General features: G+C 48.4%; 1 protein-coding gene across 1 annotated transcript in view; it reads right to left on the bottom strand.

Moving 5' to 3' along the window:
* The window catches only part of CUX1 (cut like homeobox 1), a 451,669-nt gene extending 432,463 nt beyond the window's left edge, over positions 1–19,206 (bottom strand). Inside the window, 1 exon segment of the mRNA XM_017857649.1 lies at positions 18,409–19,206. Within this exon segment, the coding sequence (XP_017713138.1) occupies positions 18,409–18,738 (330 nt within the window). The 5' untranslated portion in view covers positions 18,739–19,206.
* Positions 19,207–19,218: the final 12 nt, after the last annotated feature.

Genomic DNA, 19,218 nt, shown 5'->3' with positions numbered 1-19,218 from the left:
CATTCTCCACAATGTGATTATTATGAATTGCAGGCCTGTATCAAAACATCTCATGTACCCCATAAATATACACATCCACAAAAATAAAAAAATAAACAAAATACAACAGACTCAGAAAGCGAAACCCAGAATGACTGCATATGACCTGGCAATCGCACCTAAAAAAAAAAATGGAAAACTGCATTCACACAAACATTTGTACACGAATGTTCACAGCAGCATTATTCACGATGGCCAAAAAAGTGGAAACAGCAAGAATGTTTACCAGCTGATGAAAGGGTACACAAAACCTGGTATGCCCATACCAAGGAATATTATTCGGCCATAAAAAAAGAATGCGGGCCGGGCACAGTGGCTCAAGCCTGTAATCCCAGCACTTTGGGAGGCCGAGATGGGCGGATCACGAGGTCAGGAGATCGAGACCATCCTGGCTAACACGGTGAAACCGCGTCTCTACTAAAAAATACAAAAAACTAGCTGGGAGAGGTGGCGGGCGTCTGTAGTCTCAGCTACTCGGGAGGCTGAGGCAGGAGAATGGCATGAACCCGGGAGGCAGAGCTTGCAGTGAGCTGAGATCCGGCCACTGCACTCCAGCCTGGGCGACAGAGCGAGACTCCGTCTCAAAAAAAAAAAAAAAGAATGCGGCACAGACACGTGCATGAGTCAACGTGGGTGAGCCCTGCGAACACTGTGCTATGTGAGAGAAGCCACAGCACGAAGGTCATGTAATCCGTGATTCCCGAGACGCATGGAGACAGAGAGTAGATGAATAGTTATGGGGAGCCGGGGATACAGAAGGGAGGACAGATAATAACTACTAAAAGGTATGAGAGTTTCTTATTGGGGTGCTGGAAATGTTTTGGAACTAGACATGGTGATGGCTGCAAGACATTGTGAATATACCAAACATCGATGGATTTTAAACTTTATTTATTTATTTATTTATTTATTTATTTATTTACAACACAGAGTCTCACTCTTTCACCCAGGCTGGACTGCGGTGGCGAGATCTCGGCTCATCGCAACCTCCGCCTCCCAGGTTCAAGAGATTCTCCTGCCTCAACCTCCTGAGTAGCTGGGATTACAGGCGCGTGCCACCACACCCGGCTAATTTTTATATGTTTAGTAGGGACGGGGTTTTGCCATGTTGGCCAGGCTGACCTCAAACTTCTGGCTTCAAGTGATCTGCCTGCCTCAGCATCCCAAAGTGCTGGAATTATAGGCCACCACACAGTGAGCCACCACGCCTGGCCAGAATTTTAAACTTTGGAAAGGTGAATGGTACATTATATGAATTTTAGTTTAAAAAAAAAAAAAGTTACAGGACGGAGGTATTGTGTCAAAAGAACTGCTCTCTGCACCAGGGCAACAAGCGGCATGTTTAGAACAGAAAAAAAAAATTCTTTTCAAGAGTACTCTGCACCTTCTTGGTTCTCCCTAAAAAAAGGAACTTTTCAAAACTCACTGTGCATGCAAATGTTTTCAGTCCTGCTCTTTCTTTAAAAATAGAAAATAAGGCTGGGCGTGATGGCTCATGCCTGTAATCCCAGCACTTTGGGAGGCCTAGGCAGGTAGATCACCTGAGCTCGGGAGTTCGAGACCAGCCTGGCCAACATGGCAAAACCCCATCTCTACTAAAAATACAAAAATTAGCCAGGCGTGGTGGCAGGCGCCTATAGTCCCAGCTCCTCGGGAGGCTGAGGCAGGAGAATCACCTGAACCCAGGAGGTGGAGGTTGCAGTAGGCTGAGATAGCACCACTGCACTCCAGCCTGGGCGACAGAGGGAAACTCCATCTCAAAAAAAAAAAAAAGAAGAAGAAGAAGAAGAAGAGAAAGAATCAGCTTTTCAAATAAAGAAAAGGCATCTCTCTGAAACAGAACACTAGACACTGAAGGCCACCCCTGGGCACCGCCCTGTGGATTCCACTTCCAGATTCTTTCCTGGAAGAATCGTGACAGCAGAACATCTGCGGATAAGGAAAGGCATGTGGCTCATGGCGACAGGACAGGATCGGAGGGGCCAGCCCAGCAACCCACCTAATCGGTCCTCATGTGAATACTGTGTGTCCCATTCCAGGACAGACTCTGCACTCCCCCCCACCCCCCGTTAGAAGGAGATGCCAAGTGCCCTGATTTAGCGGGGACAAATTGCAGTGAAGATTTCCTAGCAAAAGCGCCTCCTCCTAACACAAAATAAAACCGATCTGCAAAAAAAATGCAGACTTTCTGGGAAGGTTAAAACCTCAGAGCTCTGTTTCAGGGTCTGATGCCACAGCAGCGTACAGGGCCCAGAGCCCTGGACTTGGCCTCCTGGAAATACTACAGCACAGCAATGGTTTTTAACCTGACATCCATCTTCTGCTCTCCCACGCCCCGAGGAGACTGTCACTCTTTCTCCCTTCTCCATAAGCTTGCTTTTGGATTTTTTTTTCTTTTTAAGAGACAGTCTTCCTCTTGCTCTGTCACCCAAGCTGGAGTACAGTGGCACTGCCATACGACACTGCAGCTTCCAATTCCTGGGCTCAAGCCTCAGCCTCCCAAGTAGCCAGGATCACAGGTGTGCACCACCATGCTCTGCTAATTTCATTTCTTTTTTTTTTTTTTTCTGTAGAGACGGGGTCTCACTGTTGCCCATGCTGGTCTTGAACTACTGGACTCAAGCGATCCTCCTGCCTTGACCTCCTAAAGTATTGGTATTACAGGTGTGAGCCACCATGCTGGGCTAATTTTTTTTTTTTTTTTTTTTTTTTTAGAGACGGGGTCTCACTGTGTTGCCCAGGCTGGTCTTGAACTCCTGGGCTCAAGCGATCCTCCTGCCTCAGCCACCCAAACTTGGTATTACAGGTGTGAGCCACTGTACCTGGCTTGCCTTTCCGATCCTTGAACCCTTCACGTTCACTTGAACGTGCCCTCCCTCCTTTTTCCAGGAAAATAGGTGAATCAGAGAAGAACGCCCTCAGGGAACCAGCCCCGAAGTTACTTTCCCAGCAAGACTTCCTCTCTTTAACCTGCAGACAAGTCCACGCCCTCCCACCCCGAAGCAGCTCCTCCCTGCACACCGCCACCCTCCCACCCTCCCCGGCCCCTCCCTGCATGGCCGCGGAGCTGCTCCTGGTAAGGTGGGGACCAGAGGCACTGGAGCAGGCCACAGGGCAGCCAGTTGATCTCCTGTGCAGTTGCTCCGATGTGCACAGAAGTGATAGTCCTAGTACCAAGCAGACAGGAGCCCCCCTGCAGTAGGTACCTGCCTTGCCACCGGTATCACTATAATTAGTCATTGTCATTGAAGCTGAATGCAATTAATTACATAATTTTGAAAGGTTCGGGTTTACTTCCATTAGAATTACATCATGAAACCAAGGAATTACAAAGGATTACAGACAGAAAGCAAATAGGGATGAATAAAGGAACTCCAAGCCGACTCCCCGCGTGCGTGAGTCATGTCCAATGCCAAAGTGTGGGTCCTGTTGCCCCACTTGTGTTTGATAAACCTGTGGGGACTGACTGGGTGGATGTCTGCACGGAGCCCACCTCCAGAGGTGCCAGCCCCCTGCACCGCAGGCGCTGGGGACACAGTGGGCTCGCTGGATGTGCCGTGTCGGTGGGGGACACTGATGACCACGCCCTCCACAGGCTGTTCCCCACCCCTGCTGTTCCCCAACCTCGGTTTCTCGGACCCCTCTGGATGCCTGCGGAAATGCCACTCACCCAGCCCCATCTCTCCCATCACCCCTCGGTGGTCCTTGCCTGAAATGCCAGGGCCAGGCACACTGAGCCTGGCACAGCCACAGCCTGGCATCCTCTCGCCAGGCCATGATCACCACACCCTCCTGGTTCCATTATCATCCCTCCCCCTCACTCTAGCCTGCCTTTCATGTGGGGCTTGCGGAAGGATCCTCCGAGACACACCCCAACAACTGAACTGTCCCTCTTCAGTTTAAAAATCAGGGCTAGGTGTGGCGGCTCAGGTCTGGAATCCCAGCGCTTTGGGAGGCTAAGGCAGGAGGATTGCCTGAGGCCAGGAGTTCAAGACCACCCTGGGCAACACAGCGAGACCGCCATCTCTACAGAAAATACAAAAAAGTTAGCCTGGCATGGTGGCACATGCCTGTAATCCCAGCTACTCAGGAACCTGAGGTGGGAGGATTGCTTGAGCCCAGGAGGTCAAAGCTGCAGTGAGCTATGATCACACCACTGTACTGGAGCCTGAGTGACAGAGTGAGACTCTGGCTCTAAATAATAATAACAATAACAATAATAATAATAATAATAATAATAATAATCTGTTATTTCTCAGGGCCTTCAGAAGACAGAAGTGACTCTGTGGGGCTTTGCTCTATCTGTCCTGCTCTATCTGTTCCCAGGCCACTGGGCACCCAAGCTATACAGGTCACTTATTCCTGGCCTTTGTTTTCCATCCCCCTTGCAAGAATGTCAGTTCCAGCCAGGCGCGGTGGCTCACACCTGTAATCCCAGCACTTTGGGATGCCGAGGTGGGCAGATCACCTGAGGTCAGGAGTTGGAGACCAGCCTGGCCAACACAGCAAAACCCTGCCTCTACTAAAAATACAAAAAAAATTAGCCAGGCATGGTGGCACGCACCTGTAATCCCAACTATTCATGAGTCTGAGACAGGAGAATCGCTTGAACCCAGGAGGCAGAGGTTGCAGTGAGCCGAGATTGCACCACTGCACTTCAGCCCAGATGACAAAGCAAGACTCCATGTCAAAAAACAAAAAACAAAAAAAGAATGTCAGTTCCTTGAAGGCAAGGATTCCCTATTGTCTGGTCACTTAATCCCTATGCTAGAATGCTGCCTGGCACACAGGAAGACACTCAATAAATGCTCAACAACGGCCTAAATAAGTGTTTGGAGCAAGACAGCCAGAGTCCATCTTTCCAAACCCCTGCCCTGTCCACACAGCAGACACATCAAACCCGCTGCCATTGGACACCTCACGATATCCCATGTGTCCTGCATTCTCTGACCAACCAGCAGGCCAGGAGTGTATTTCTTTGGGTAACCCAGGGGCTTGAACAGGATCCATTCGAGTCATCAGGTACCATGGAGATGTGCTCAGACACAAATGGATGCATGGCCCCAACAGCCTATGAGAAAAATGAGTCACCCCGAAATATACAGAACTGCCAACAACTTCACTCGAATGTGCTGTGTTATTTCTGAGACCAGTGCACATTTTTGCATATTTTCTCTTTAAATTTATAATTTTTTAACAAAACAAAGTCCATCATTACAAAAAAATCAGCATGCAAGAGTCATCTGGGCCAGGCGCGGTGGCTCATGCTTATATAATCCCGGCACTTTGGGAGGCTGAGGCAGGAGGATCACTTGAGCCCAGGAGTTTGAGACCAGTCTGGCCAACATAATAAGACCCTATCTATAGAAAAATATGTAAAACAAATTAGCCAGGTATGGTGGGGCGCACCTGTGGTCCCAGCTACAAGGGAGGCTGAGGCAGGAGGATCACTTGAGCCTGGGAGTTCAAGGCTGCAGAGAGCTATGATCCCACCACTGCAGTCCTCAACAGATCAAGACCCTGTCTCAAAACAACAACCAAAGCATCTGAATCCAGAGTGGCCCAAAACCTCAGTTTTCCAGTCCAGTGATAATTCCCTGAGGGAAAGAAGCTAAGATCTCAGGGATGTCGCTGTGACCAGGCTGTTTCTCTCAGGCCAGTCAGCCAATGGTACATGTCTTATGAAATCACTCTCAGAAAACACACGCCCAACATCCCGTGTAGCTCAGAACAGAAGCTTGCGTGGTGGGTGCTGCCCCGACCATGTCAGGGGATCTGCATGGATTTGAGTGCGATATCACTGCAGGGGCTACATCAACCAGTTTCCCAGGGGCTTGGAGAGTGGGGATCTGGTCTTGATCATCACAGGGTTAAGTACAGGTATCAGTATCTATGGGCAATTCACTCCCCAGCACCCAGGGGCACAGCCCCGGCATCTCAGAGGAAAGTCCTGTAAAGAGACCCTCCATCCAGCATTCACCAAACCACCCACAAACAGGGCAGGCCTCTCCTCTGGGCCCCTCGGGCCCCATGGCCAGGCCTCTCTCCTAACAGTTCCCCAAAATGCTTCCAACAAACTTGCTTCAGGCAAGGATTGGGCATCTGAGGATAGTGAGTAATGCAACAGGGGGGCTCCTTGCAGCCCGAGCCACAACCGTATCCCAACTATCAGATGAGGTTTGCTAACAAGAATGACGGGGCAGCTGTGATTCTATCATCAGATGGCCCTTCTCTGCGGGGCTGAGTTTGAAGTCTACAGACAGGGCAAGGCTCCAGCCAGGCCTCCCTGACAAAGTGCTCCCCTCAAGCCCACCCACCCCAGCCCCATTTCCATCCCCAGCTGCTTACGCTAAGTGACCCAGACCCAGCCAAGTTCATCTTGGGAAGCCCCGGAGAAGAGGTCCCTTCTGAGTCCCCCAATGACCCCACTGCTTCGGCTGAGGGTTGCCTAGGGAACAGCGTGGGTTGGGAGGAAAAACACGCCTGGAGCTCAGCAAAGGCCAGGATATAACCCCGACTCCCGGCTTCTCACCTATGGCAGGTATGCAGCTCCACAGGGCTATCATGCAAGTAACATGAAATAAACCAAGAGCCTAAGCCTAAGCCTGCCCGCTGTCCGTTCCCATGAAACCATTACTGTTAGTGTACAAAAACATAAAATACAAAATAAAATAGAAAAGCTCCTGTCTTGTCACCAGTGGATGTAAAACTGGATATGGTATGTGGAATCCAATCCTACAAGCAACATTCTTTCTCTCCACTGCTCCTTTTGCTGAAACATCAAGTCGTCCTCACTTCAGAACAGGGAAAGTCAAGACAAAGGGGTGCTGTGCCAGTTCAAATTAATTCTTCACCCCACCCCACCCCAAATGATGCAAAACTCTCCAGTACCAGCCAACACTCCAACAAAATCCTCCCTGGGCTTCAAACTCCAGGTTTCAACTCATCTTCCAGACTTCAGCACCTACTTTTCCACTGAGCTAAAAGCCTCCTTTTCCCCAGGGGCTCAACCCCCTGGAATTACCTACCAGTCCCCAAATCCTCCATATCCCAAAGGGGGCACACCCTCTCCCCCTGCCTGGGGTGGTTCCTCTCCCTCCGCCCTGTCCCTGCAGATGCTAAGCCCACCTCCCATCAGCCACCCGCACTGGGCCTGGGCATCTTGCCTCTCTAAGCCCTCCTCTCCCAGCCCTCACTTCCCCAAATCCAAGCAAATGCTTCTGCAGCCAGACAGTGACGTCACCTCTACAAAAATATCCTAGGTACTTTCTTTGACTAAATGAATTGGCCACAAAGCACGCAGGCCTATGAGGGCCACTGTTCTGAAGTGGGGCAGACCCGGAGTGGGGAGTGCCTTTGCCCAGACACAGGCCAGACCCATGGGACAGGGTTTGGGGGATAAGGCAGACGTGAGACATTCCTCCAATGCTGACACTCAAACCTCGGTGTTTCTTGCTGCTGGGTTTCTCTTAGATTTTTGGGGGTTTTGAGAACTACAACATGCATTTTCCCCATTCGTTCATATAGGGAAGTTTCCTCCCGTTCAGGCTGTCAGCAGAGTCAAAGAACAAACTTCTGTCAAAAAACTGTTCTGCCCAATGCCGTTTTTAAAACTGTGGATCTTTTTGTGTTCTCTGTGCCACAAGTACAATTATACATATAGCTGACTCTTGAACAACACAGGTTTGAACTGCGTAGGGCCACTTACACGCAGATTTTTTTTTTCCATAGTAAAAGTGACATTGAGTGGGGCTGGGTATGGTGGCTCCCGCCCGTCATCCCAGCACTTTGGGAGGCCGAGGAGGACGGATCCCCTGAGGTCAGGAATTCTGAGACCAACCTGGCCAACATGGTGAAACCCCATCTCTACTACAAAAATTAGCCGGGTGTAGTGGCGGGTGCCTGTAGTCCCAGCTACTCAGGAGGCTGAGGTAGGAGAGTCACTTGAACCTGGGAGGCAGAGGTTGCAGCGAGTTGAGATCGGCCACTGCACTCCAGCCTGGGTGACAGGGTAAAACTCCACCTCAAAAAAAAAAAAATTTACACTGATTAGGCCTGCTTCTCCTGACTCCCCCTCCACCTGCTCCAGCTCTTCCGTCTCCACCACCCTGTAACAGCAAGACCAACCCCTCCTCTTCCTCCTCAGACTCCTCAATGTGAAGGCAAAGAGGATGAGGACCTTTAGGATGATCCACTTCTACTTTCTGATTAGTAAATATATTACCTCTTCCTTACGATTTTCTTAGTAACATTTTCTTTTCTCTAGCTTACTTCATTCTAAGAATACAGTATATCATATACATAACATACAAAATACATGTTAATCAAGCAACTGTTTATGTTATCAGTAAGGCTTCCTATCAGTGGTAGGCTATTAGTAATTAAGCTTTTGAGAAGTCAAAAGTTTTATGTGGGCATGGTGGCTCATGCCTATAATCTCAGCATTTTAGGAGACCGGGACAGGAGGATTACTTGAACGCAGGAGCTCAAGACCAGCCTGGGCAACAAAGCAAAACCCTCTCTCAAAAAAAAAATAAAAATAAAAATTAGCCAGGCATGCTGGTGAGTGTCTGTAGTCCCAGCTACTGGGAGGCTGATACGGTAGGACTGCTTGAACCCAGGAGGTCCAGGCTGCAGTCAGCTATGATTATGTCACTGAACTCTAACCTGGGTGACAGAGTGAGACCCTGTCTGAAAAGGAGAGGGGACGGGAGAGAAGGAAAAAAAGTTATACATGGATTTTTGACTGTGCAGGTGGGGTGTGGGGGGAACGGGAGAAGGGATCAGCCCCTAATCCCTATGTTGTTCAAGGGTCAGCTGTATTTTAACCAACACTTAGGCTACTTTGCAAAGAAAGATAACCTTAATGAGACCGAAAAAGTAACACTTATGTTACTTTGTACAGAAAGATAATTAATGGGACTGAAAAAAGAAACATCTATTCCATAGGTATACCTATCGGTAGCTTTCAAAACACAGTCATTTTGGCTGGACGGGGTTGCTCATGCCTCTAATCCCAGCACTTTGGGAGGCCGAAGTGGGCGGATCATGAGATCAGGAGATCGAGACCATCCTGGCTAACACGGTGAAACCCCATCTCTACTAAAATACAAACAAAACAACTAGCAGGGCGTGGAGGCGGGCGCCTGTAGTCCCAGCTACTCGGTAGGCTGAGAGGCAGGAGAATGGCGTGAACCCGGGAGGCGAAGCTTGCAGTAAGTAGAGATCACGCCACTGCACTCCAGCCTGGGTGACAGAGCGAGATTCCGTCTCAAAAAACAACACAACAACAAAAAATCACAGCCATTTTACTATAATCTACCTGCTTTCACGATATTAAAAAAAAAAAAAAAGAATTAATTTTGCATTCTTAACCAGCTGAATGAGTCCTAAATTGGACACATAAGGTAGAGAGTGGGGGCCTGGGTGGCGGATGGTTGTAGTGGGTACCCAAGGGATAATCAGGGCAGAGGGAGGGAACCCAAGCCCAGAAGGGAGCCCTAGAGATCCCTGGCCACCCCAAAACTATTCTGCTGGAAAGCCCTCTCTCCCACACCTCCCCAGGCACACAGAGCTCAGTGGGCGCCCCCTGCCCACTCCCTGACCTGACTTCCAAGCCCTTCCTGCAGCCTTCCCAGAGGCTCAGACACACACAGCTCCATTCATCCCAGCTTTGTCCTGCCGGTCCTGTCCGTCCCTCTGGGCGGGAAGCCGCTGCTATTTTAAGTCTCCATCACCACTGCCGGGCACACAGGGGCGAAAGAAAAAGGAATGCATGAAATAGGATTGAAGGCCGGGTGCAGTGGTTCACACCTGTAATCCCAGCACTTTAGGAGGCCAAGGAGGGAGTATCACTGGAGCCCAGGAGTTTGAGACCAGCCTGGGGAACATGGCAAAACCCCGTCTCTACAAAAAAGAAAAAAGAAAAATCAGCCAGGCGTGGTGGTGCATGCCTATAGTCCCAGCTACCCAGGAGGCTGAGGTGGGAGGATTGCTTGAGCCCGGGAGGTCAAGGCTTCAGTGAGCTATGATCTCACCACTGCACTCCAGCCGGGGCAACAGAGCAAGACCCTGCCTCAAAAAAATCAAAAACAAAAAACCAAAAAAATTCTGAAATAGGCTCGAAGCTCAGATGTACAGAGGGAGGAGGAGGGAGCTCCCCCAAATATGCAAGATTCTGGAGTCATTCTAGCTGGGATGGAAAAGGTTTAGGTGGGGCAGAAAGGAACATCGGGGGAACTCTGTCTGCTACCCTAACGAATGTGGTCTCCACTCTGTGCCGAAGTGGGCCACCGTGGATGTTTAAGGAGAGGAATGGCATCATGAAATCAATGGTTCGGGAAGATTCATCTGGCAGCTGCATTTATAATGGATTGCGACCTGTTTTGAATGGGCAGTTTTAAAACGAGTAAAAGACGACGCACTCAGCTCTTGTGTGTTAGAAAGACTTGGCTCTCACAAACAATAAGCAGCCCCCAAAACTAACTGCAAACACACACACACACACACACAGACAAAGATTTCATTAAGATATCAGGGCGTTTGCCGGGCGTGGTGGCTCAAGCCTGTAATCCCAGCACTTTGGGAGGCCGAGACGGACAGATCACAAGGTCAGGAGATCGAGACCATTCTGGCTAACACGGTGAAACCCCATCTCTACTAAAAATACAAAAAATTAGCCGGGCGAGGTGGCGGGCGCCTGTGGTCCCAGCTACTCGGGAGGCTAAGGCAGGAGAATGGCGTGAACCCGGGAGGCGGAGGTTGCAGTGAGCTGAGATCCGGCCACTGCACTCTAGCCTGGGTGACAGAGCAAGACTCCGTCTCAAAAAAAAAAGATATCAGGGCGTTTTAAGATGACAGCGTAATTATATACCAACACAGAGCCATATAAAACAATCGCAAACTACTTCTTACTCCCCTGACAATGACATTCAACCATAACTGGCAATATCCTTCCTCTCCCAGTCCCACGTTGATGCTGACAAACTGTGGGACCAGGGCTGAGGACCAGGTGGAGGGGGAGAGATGACCAATACTTCCCTCTAGGATGGCCAGCTCCGGGTGGTGGCTTTACGACTCTGTAGCACAGTTCTCCAAGGGCCCCAGCCACCTCGTGGTCCTCCAGGCTCACCGGTGACTGCAGACTCCTGGATCCCATGGAACAGAAACCTGAACTTGTCTCCCACTTGGCTGAGTGACAAGACAGCAAGCGTTACTGTGTAAGCAACGAGTTGAGATACAGCTGAAATAAAGCAATTCTGGTAAATGAATGTTTCTATGCTGGTTTAAACACATGCTCCTCTGCTCTCAATTTTCTGTCTCAAACCTGTATGACTTACAACATCTCTGCTGTGTGAATAGGAAGGGAAGACGGGATTTGATTTACAGCTCTGGTCGTAATTTTAGCTGTAATCTCTGTATGTTGGGGACTCCAGTCCTTTTCCTTTTGAAAGGCTGGTGTTCTCTGGGTGGTTGCTGACTATGCTCTCGGCAAGGACACAGCAGAACTGTATGCAACAGAAATAATTCACTGGACCCAGGACTGCATGGGTTCAAGTTCTGGGTCAACTACTGTGGTGAAAAACAGAAAATAATATGTTTCACCATTATCTGCCACACCTTTCAGAGTGACACAGAAATGGTGACAGGAGCCACAGAATGTTTCCAGTTCCAGAGGGAGAATGAAAGTCTTTTCCAAACCTCATCAAAAACATTACATGTATACGATTCCCTCCAGTGAGAATTTTATTTTTAATTTTCATTTACATAGTATCTTTCTTCCAAGAATCTCAAAATAATGGAGCGGTAGAAATACTTGTTTTAAAAAAAAAAAAAAGTTGTCACAACACAGGAAGGGACAGGCTTGGTAGGGCAGGAGAAGGGCAAGAAGTGATAGGCTGTCCAGACAGCAAAGGCTCCAGCTAACACCCGGAGGCTAGGCTGAGGGCGGCTCCCAGCCGGCTCTTCCCTCAACACAGCCCATGGCTTTACCGGTGCTCACAGCTTCAGGCTCTTCAAGACAAAGATTTACCTTTGGTATCATCTGCTACCTTTTATCAAATTATTTTTTATCTAAATAATCATTTCTTCCCTAGAAACAGGAGGGGAAAGTGGCAATAAGCCAGAGAAACTTACAGGCCCAAAAGAACAACTCAACAAAGATGTCTGAAAAGAGTGGAGGCCAGGCACAGTAGCTCACACTTGTAATCCCACCACTTTGGGAGGCCGAAGTGGGTGATTGCTTGAGGTCAGGAGTTTGAAACCAGCCCAGCCAAAATGGTGAAACCCTGTCTCTACTAAAAACACAAAAATTAGTCAGGCATGGTGGTGCACGCCTGTAATCCAGCTACTCGGGGGGCTGAGGCACGAGAATCACTTTAACCCGGGAGGTTGAGGTTGCGGTGAGTGGAGTTTGTGCCGCTACATTCCAGGCTGGGCGACAGAGTGAGACTCCGTCTCAAAAAATAAAATAAAAAGAGTTGATATTCTTTCTGTCTTAAAGACATAAAACTATGTTAGAGAAAACAAAATCGTGGCAACTCGTTAGGGAGAAAGTACCAGTTTAAGAAAAATTGTCTTGCTTTTGGGGGGAAATGGAAAGAAGCTTTTGTGTTGCGTTTTGTTTTTCGGTTTGGTTTGGTTTTTTCATATGCTGGGTGGACAGGATCTGAATGTCTCACATTTAACAAAAAGCTGTCAACACCCAGATAAATCTTTAATGACGGTACGACAGGCATTCTATTTCTCACTGTTTCGCAATACTCACTTAAGAAAGAGCTAATTTGTCAATTTGTTTTTCCCTTAACCAAACTCGGAACACCTCATAACCCGTGGTTCACTTAAAAAAAAAAAAAGTTAACTGCATTTCCTTATTGAATAAACACAGCCCAATAGAAAGGTATCTGTAAGAAAACAAGCAGTGTGCCAGTATCTACTCAAAGTAACTCGAAGAAAGAACAAGCCACTTCCCTGGTGTTTCAGAGTAAGCTCTGTTAATTTCCTCCATCGTTAACTGCATCAATCACACAGTCCAGATTTCAAGCTTCGGCTGATGGAGTCGGCCGGGGCCCTTTCCACTCCGGCGGGTCCTGTGCTTTATAAAGGTTTGGACCCCTTATTGGGCTCATTTTCACAAAGGTTTTCATGAAAGGAAGCAGAACCAAGTCAGTTTCACTTACTGTGAAACTCCTGGCTGGCTAGTTCTTGAGTTGCTGGCTGGCAGTGTTAGTAAATCCCTGGGAGGAACACCGCCATCCTTGGCTCCGTTCCAGTCACCTGTGTGATTATGTTTCTCTGTGTAGGAAGACCCTGTGGGTGGGATCTGTACCAGTCCTGCTTGTGGGGTCAGCCAGGGATTGGGCGACGACGAACTCTGTGGCCACAATACCTGCACTTCCCATGGCCCGGGGCTCTAATCAACACAAAATTTCTGCCAACGGTCCTGGGCCTCCTGAAGTAAGGAAATGCCATCGGATTAAAATAAAGAAATTGACAATCTTTATTTTGTGCACTAACATCATCCTCTCTGAATTTAATTACAACAAAATTAAAATTATTTTTATTAGAGAGGCGTTAGCTTTTTAAAGTGAAGGTTCTTGACAGGTTTTACAACAAATTAGATGTCTCTTTTTTTTTTTCTAAGACAGTCTCGCTCTGTCACCAAGGCTGCAGTGCAGTCACGTGATCTCAACTCACTGCAACCTCCACCTCCTAGGCTCAAGCAATTCTTATGCCTCAGCCTCCCGAGTAGCTGGGATTACGACATGCACCACCACGCCCGGCTGATTTTTGTATTTTTAGGAGAGATGAGGTTTTGCCATGTTGGCCAAGCTGGTCTTGAACTCCTGACCTCAAGTGATCTGCCCACCTCAGCCTCCCAAAGTGTTGGGATTACAGGCATGAGCCACCATGGCCAACCTTAGATGTCTTTCAAAAAGAGTAGTTCACCCTCACTGTGTCATACCCGAATAGGGCAGCACAAATGCTTTTTAAAAATCTTTTAAGTCATAAGCCAGGTGCTTCAAAGCTGTTTCAGGCGCAGCACAAATGAGGGGAACAGCACAGGTTCCCCTCAGACCTGGTTCATTTCCTGCAGGGACACCTCCATCCCCGCCAAAGACCACTCTCCTCCATCAACTTTCTCAGAAGACAGCTAAGAAGCTGGACTGATTACAGCTCAGCAAATTCAAAACTGCTCGATACCAAACCTTAGCTGTCCTTAGCAGGAAAATCCAACACTGACATACCATCGAAACTTGGTTCTGAAACATATCCCAAAACCAGGGCGATCAACTGCTTTTCAAGACCACGCCTTGAAAACTAGAATGGATCAAATGACACAGTCAATTCAGAGGGCCCTGCCATTAATATTTAAGAAAATATCAGCCGGGCGCGGTGGCTCACGCCTGTTAATTCCAGCACTTTGGGAGGCGGAGGCAGACGGATCATGAGGTCAGGAGATCCAGACCATCCTGGCTAACACGGTGAAACTCCGTCTCTACTAAAAATTACAAAAAACTAGCCGGGCGCGGTGGCGGGCGCCTGCAGTCCCAGCTACTCGGGAGGCTGAGGCAGGAGAATGGCGTGAACCCGGGAGGTGGAGCTTGCAGTGAGCCGAGATCGCGCCACTGAACTCCAGCCTGGGCGACAGTGCAAGACTCCGTCTCAAATTTAAAAAAAAGAAAAGAAAGGAAGAAAAAAGAAAATACCCTCCTCACCAAGTTAATACTTTTTTGGTTGCTGGTGAATTTTATATTCTCTAAATGTAGAACTTTGGGGGGGGGGACAAGTAGTTTCTCTCTGAATCAGGGTGTAATAAAATGTACCTACATGCTCAAGTCAGTCAAGGTTCATCAAGTCAGAAATCACAAGTGAATTCACAAATTCTTTGCTCTAAAAGTCATATAACAATACAGATATTAAATCGCTTGTCTAAGTATGCCATTAGATTCCTTTTTCACTCCATTATCGGCACACACACACTTCTCCCTGCATCCAGGCATTCACAGGTATCCAGTTCCTAAAGCACCCAGCATGACTGCTTTGTCCAGGTAAGTAACAGTGGGACATAAGGAGAGACTGTGGGGCCCCTCTTCAAATAGCTTCGACAAAACGAATGGCTATAAGTGAAAAGTGTCCCTGGGCTTTGCTATAAAAAGACTCAAACATGGGATTCCAAGAATTCCACCTGTTTCCAATTAGATACCAGAATTGCTTGAGTGTTTAAGCTACATTCGCTTGCTACTTACACAAAACAATTCTTCCGGGTTTTTTGAACATTTTAAATATGTTAAAATAAGATTAAGGGTCTGGTTTAAACAATTGGAGGCAGGGAAATTTCGGTGGAAACCAAAACACTCTCTCTGCGGTGATAACGCGGGGCTTCAGACAAAACAAAATGACAAGACAGACAAATTTCTGTCTTTGACAATTACTAATAAAAGTCACTTTTCATAGAGCAATTATATTTTTTAAAGTTATGTATTCAATAATTTTAAATAGGTCTTAAATAATTCCTACCATAACTCACGATCCTGGGTCCTGTATATTCAAATAATGGTTAGAGTTGCCTTCTATGTAGCATTTGTGTTACAATTGTTACAATTTGTCAGATATACCTGTCTGTGAAATTTACATGTGACAATTGTGTTAACTACTTGAAATGGAAGCACAGGTAGGAATTTAACCTACCTCTGTATGATTCTTCATATGATGAATTTCTCTGTTTACGAAATGTATGAGTTTTCCCCTGACAAATGTGTCCTTCCTTCATTTCACTAAAAACAGCCGTTCCTGGCGCATTACAGAGGAGCTGAAACAAATGTGGACTTTCTACTTCTAGCCTTGTTTTCTCTCCTAAGACACAGAAAGTGAGTACAGCCCCAGCAGCGGTTTTGATTGTTCACTGCTACAGGTAGACCCGGAGTGGAATTAGAGCGCACAAACTACTGTTCTGCACAGTTCCCATATAAACCCTGATGGGTTTGTCTTAATTGCACAGCAACAGGAGACTTTTTAAATAGCCATTAAAGGTTTTAGGCTCAGCACAGTTCGCCAGACTGCATTTTTAAGGTTAGCTCAGTGGATTTAGGAGGGAATCATTCCTGAAGGTATTGGACAATTTGGCCCTTTCAACTTTCTTAGGTTGGCTAACTACCAACAGAAGATACATGAAGCTAAGGATGTAGTCAAAGGGGTCTCTGTGGACTCAACTATACCAGGAGTTGTTGCATTAACTCACCAACTTGCATCTTTAAGAAAAAAAAGAGTTTCACATAGGAAAAAACTTAAATCAACTGCCAATGATCCCTTCCCACATCCAGCCTCAAAGACACCCATATTAAAATAACCAAGAAAACAAAAGCAGAAGCAGCAGTGGTGTAATTTCTTGAACCGTTATTTTATAAAGGGTACTAGATGGGACATTTTAATTAAAATAATATATTTATTATGGTAAACAGTATTGGACAGCCAGTAACATACACACTTCCACAACAGGAAAAAAAAAAGCCATCAGAAAATGAACTTTCAGCAAAACTGAAATTGTTTTTTGATTCTGAAAAAGAAGGCAACTTTTCAAATTTACTTTTGCAGAGGCTGCTTAAAGGGGAAGGCTGGTCACCATGTGGGAATAATGTCCCAAAGGGAAGACAGTCATTGGCCGGGCCCGTCCCAAAGAGTTCAAAGCTGCACTAACATACAGAGTGCCATGAGCTTGTTTTAGAAAGTGTCCTCTTTACAAATATGTATTTAAAAGACAAATTTATACAACAGTGCTTTTCTTATTTAAAAAGAAAAGAAAACCTGGTTTTTACAAGTCTGAGATAGAATAAAAAACTTGTCCAACTAGTCTTAGCAATACCAAAGCACTGAAACTTCCATACCACAAGCCTTTGGGACTAAAAAGGAAACGGAATAAAACACAATCTTCAGAAACTCTCTTCCTGAGCACGCACTCCTGTGCCAAGGCGGCAGCTTCAAGACCCAGGAAGCCCAGGGACAAGAACCCGGTGGCCCTGGCTCACTGGGTGGTTGCAGAACTGCGCAACTGCCCAACCTCACCTGGACCCGCTGAAGTCTCCAACCTGGATTTGTCTCTGCTGAGACCAATCAGCCTCTTTACCCCCAGGTGGCAACCCAATCTCAGTATAAAGAGGTCTGGAAAGATGAGAAGAATCTGAAACTAATGAATTCTCTCCCAAACTGTCGTCCTATTGGTTCACTGACTATCCGTGGGAAATAACCACACACCAACTCCAAAGGCCTCCTCACGGCCCAGAGAAAGAACCAGATTGGCTTGAGACTTGAACTTTGACATTTCGTATTCGATTGAAGTTTGCAAACCCATAGGAAATCATCTAAGGCCAAATCATTAGCAACCACCAAAAGCAAAGGAGTAAAGAGGAATGACGTTCAAATAAGGGATTTTGTTTTGGAGTTTGGTTTTGTTTTCTTCTTAATATCCACATAAAGTGCAAGTAAAGTGACATGGAAACTTTCCATGGAATCCTGGAGCCCTGATCCCCTGAAAAGTAGTTAATATGGGGACAGGATGGTTTAGAGTTCTTAAAATCTAGTAACTCTAGAAACCAAATCCATTTGGCAGTTTTGCCAGGATGCTTTAAAAAGGACACTTCATTGATATTAAGCTAGGATGTCACATTTAGGAAGAGGGAAGAATAATAATAATGTTTGTCTCTTAAAACTCCACAACGGGTTTTACAGTAAGCACAGGAATTAAATTATGGTAAAAGGGAGCTATTTTTACTAAAACAGGGTAGACCAATTTATCAAAAATGCCATTCGGCTGTGTTCATTACATCCAGGAATCTAATTTACACAATAGACACTTTGGAGTAATCTATTTTAGTCAATAAATACTCAAACTCCTTTAAGTTTTAATCTTACCGGAAATACATATTTCGCATAGTCTTCTTCCTAGTTAAGCGAGAAATTTCAGGAAATTTCATAACGACTATGACTCGGTTTTATCGTTCTTAGTAGGCAAGAGCAGAAAACAAGCATATACAATTAAAGTTGCCAGATTCCATTTAAATATGTTTTAATCCAACCCGCTTCGTTTCATACAAGCCTGCATCTCGAGTTCAGCCGCTTTGCTCCCAAAGGTATTGCTGTAGGTCACTGTCACCAGTCCTCCAGGTTAGGAAAGTTCAGCCAAGTTTACCTTCACACACACCTTAGCAGTGGGAGCAGCTGCAGTTCCCCAGGGGCCCTGGGGAACCCTCCTATCCCCTCCCAGAGCGCCAGGCAGCCCTGGGGCATTCTAAATCGCGGGACCCAGGCGCCCCCCCAATCCCCGGTTCCCCTCGCGCCTGCAATCTCGGGACTTGTGGCCCACACGCCGCTCACCTTCAACTTGGCTCCGGCTACGCACAACATCCACCTGGCAGAGTCCCGGGGCTGTCCGGGCGCCGCGGGCGCCGAGCTGGCACGTGCGGGGCGGACCCTAAGGGCGCGCCGCTCCTCCGGGCGGGGGGTGGCAGGCGGGCACTCGCCCCCTGGGCACAGCGGCGGCTCTGGCGTGGGCCGGGGAGCCCCGGCACAGTCCCCCCGCGGCGCCGGGGACTCTGCGCGCTGACCACCGCCCGGCACGCCAGGGTCCCAACGGGCCCCCGCGGCTCTGCTTTCGAGAACCCGGCCCGAGAAGGCATCTCCGAGCGCACCCGCCGCGCGCTCCATGGCGGGCCCTGCAGTGAGGGCAGAAGCCCCGAGGGGAGGCAAGGAAGGGAACGGGCGCCGCAGGTCACTGGGGGCCGCCGGAGCCCCCAGGCGCGCGGCGATCTCGGCTCGGACAGGCGGCGGGGAGGCAGCGTCCCCTATTCGGGCACCCGGGGGAACAGCCCGGGGCCTGCGCTCGGGGAAAGTTGCAGCCTCCTCCTCCCGCGCCCGCACCCGGCAGTCCGGGACACCGCGACCCAGCCGCACTGCGCGCGGGGCACCCCCGCCGCCCCTCGCCAAGTTTCCCCAAAGCGCGCCCGCGGGGGTCCCCGGCCACGGAGGGACAGGTCCGCGCCACCGACACAGGCACACAAAAGAGCGGGGCGGCCGCGAGGTGCGCGGGTGGCCCCAGGGCGCTCCCCGGGCCGTAAACAAACCCAGGGGTCCGCGCCGGGAGCCACACGCCGGGTGCCGGTCGGGCTGCGCGGCCCGGGCCGGTGA

This window comes from Rhinopithecus bieti, unplaced genomic scaffold (genome assembly GCF_001698545.2).
Source record: "Rhinopithecus bieti isolate Rb0 unplaced genomic scaffold, ASM169854v2 scaffold_42772, whole genome shotgun sequence".
Taxonomy (NCBI): domain Eukaryota; kingdom Metazoa; phylum Chordata; class Mammalia; order Primates; family Cercopithecidae; genus Rhinopithecus; species Rhinopithecus bieti.
The sequence above is the reverse complement of the archived record's forward strand: the minus strand, read 5'-3'. Positions and strand labels throughout refer to the sequence as shown.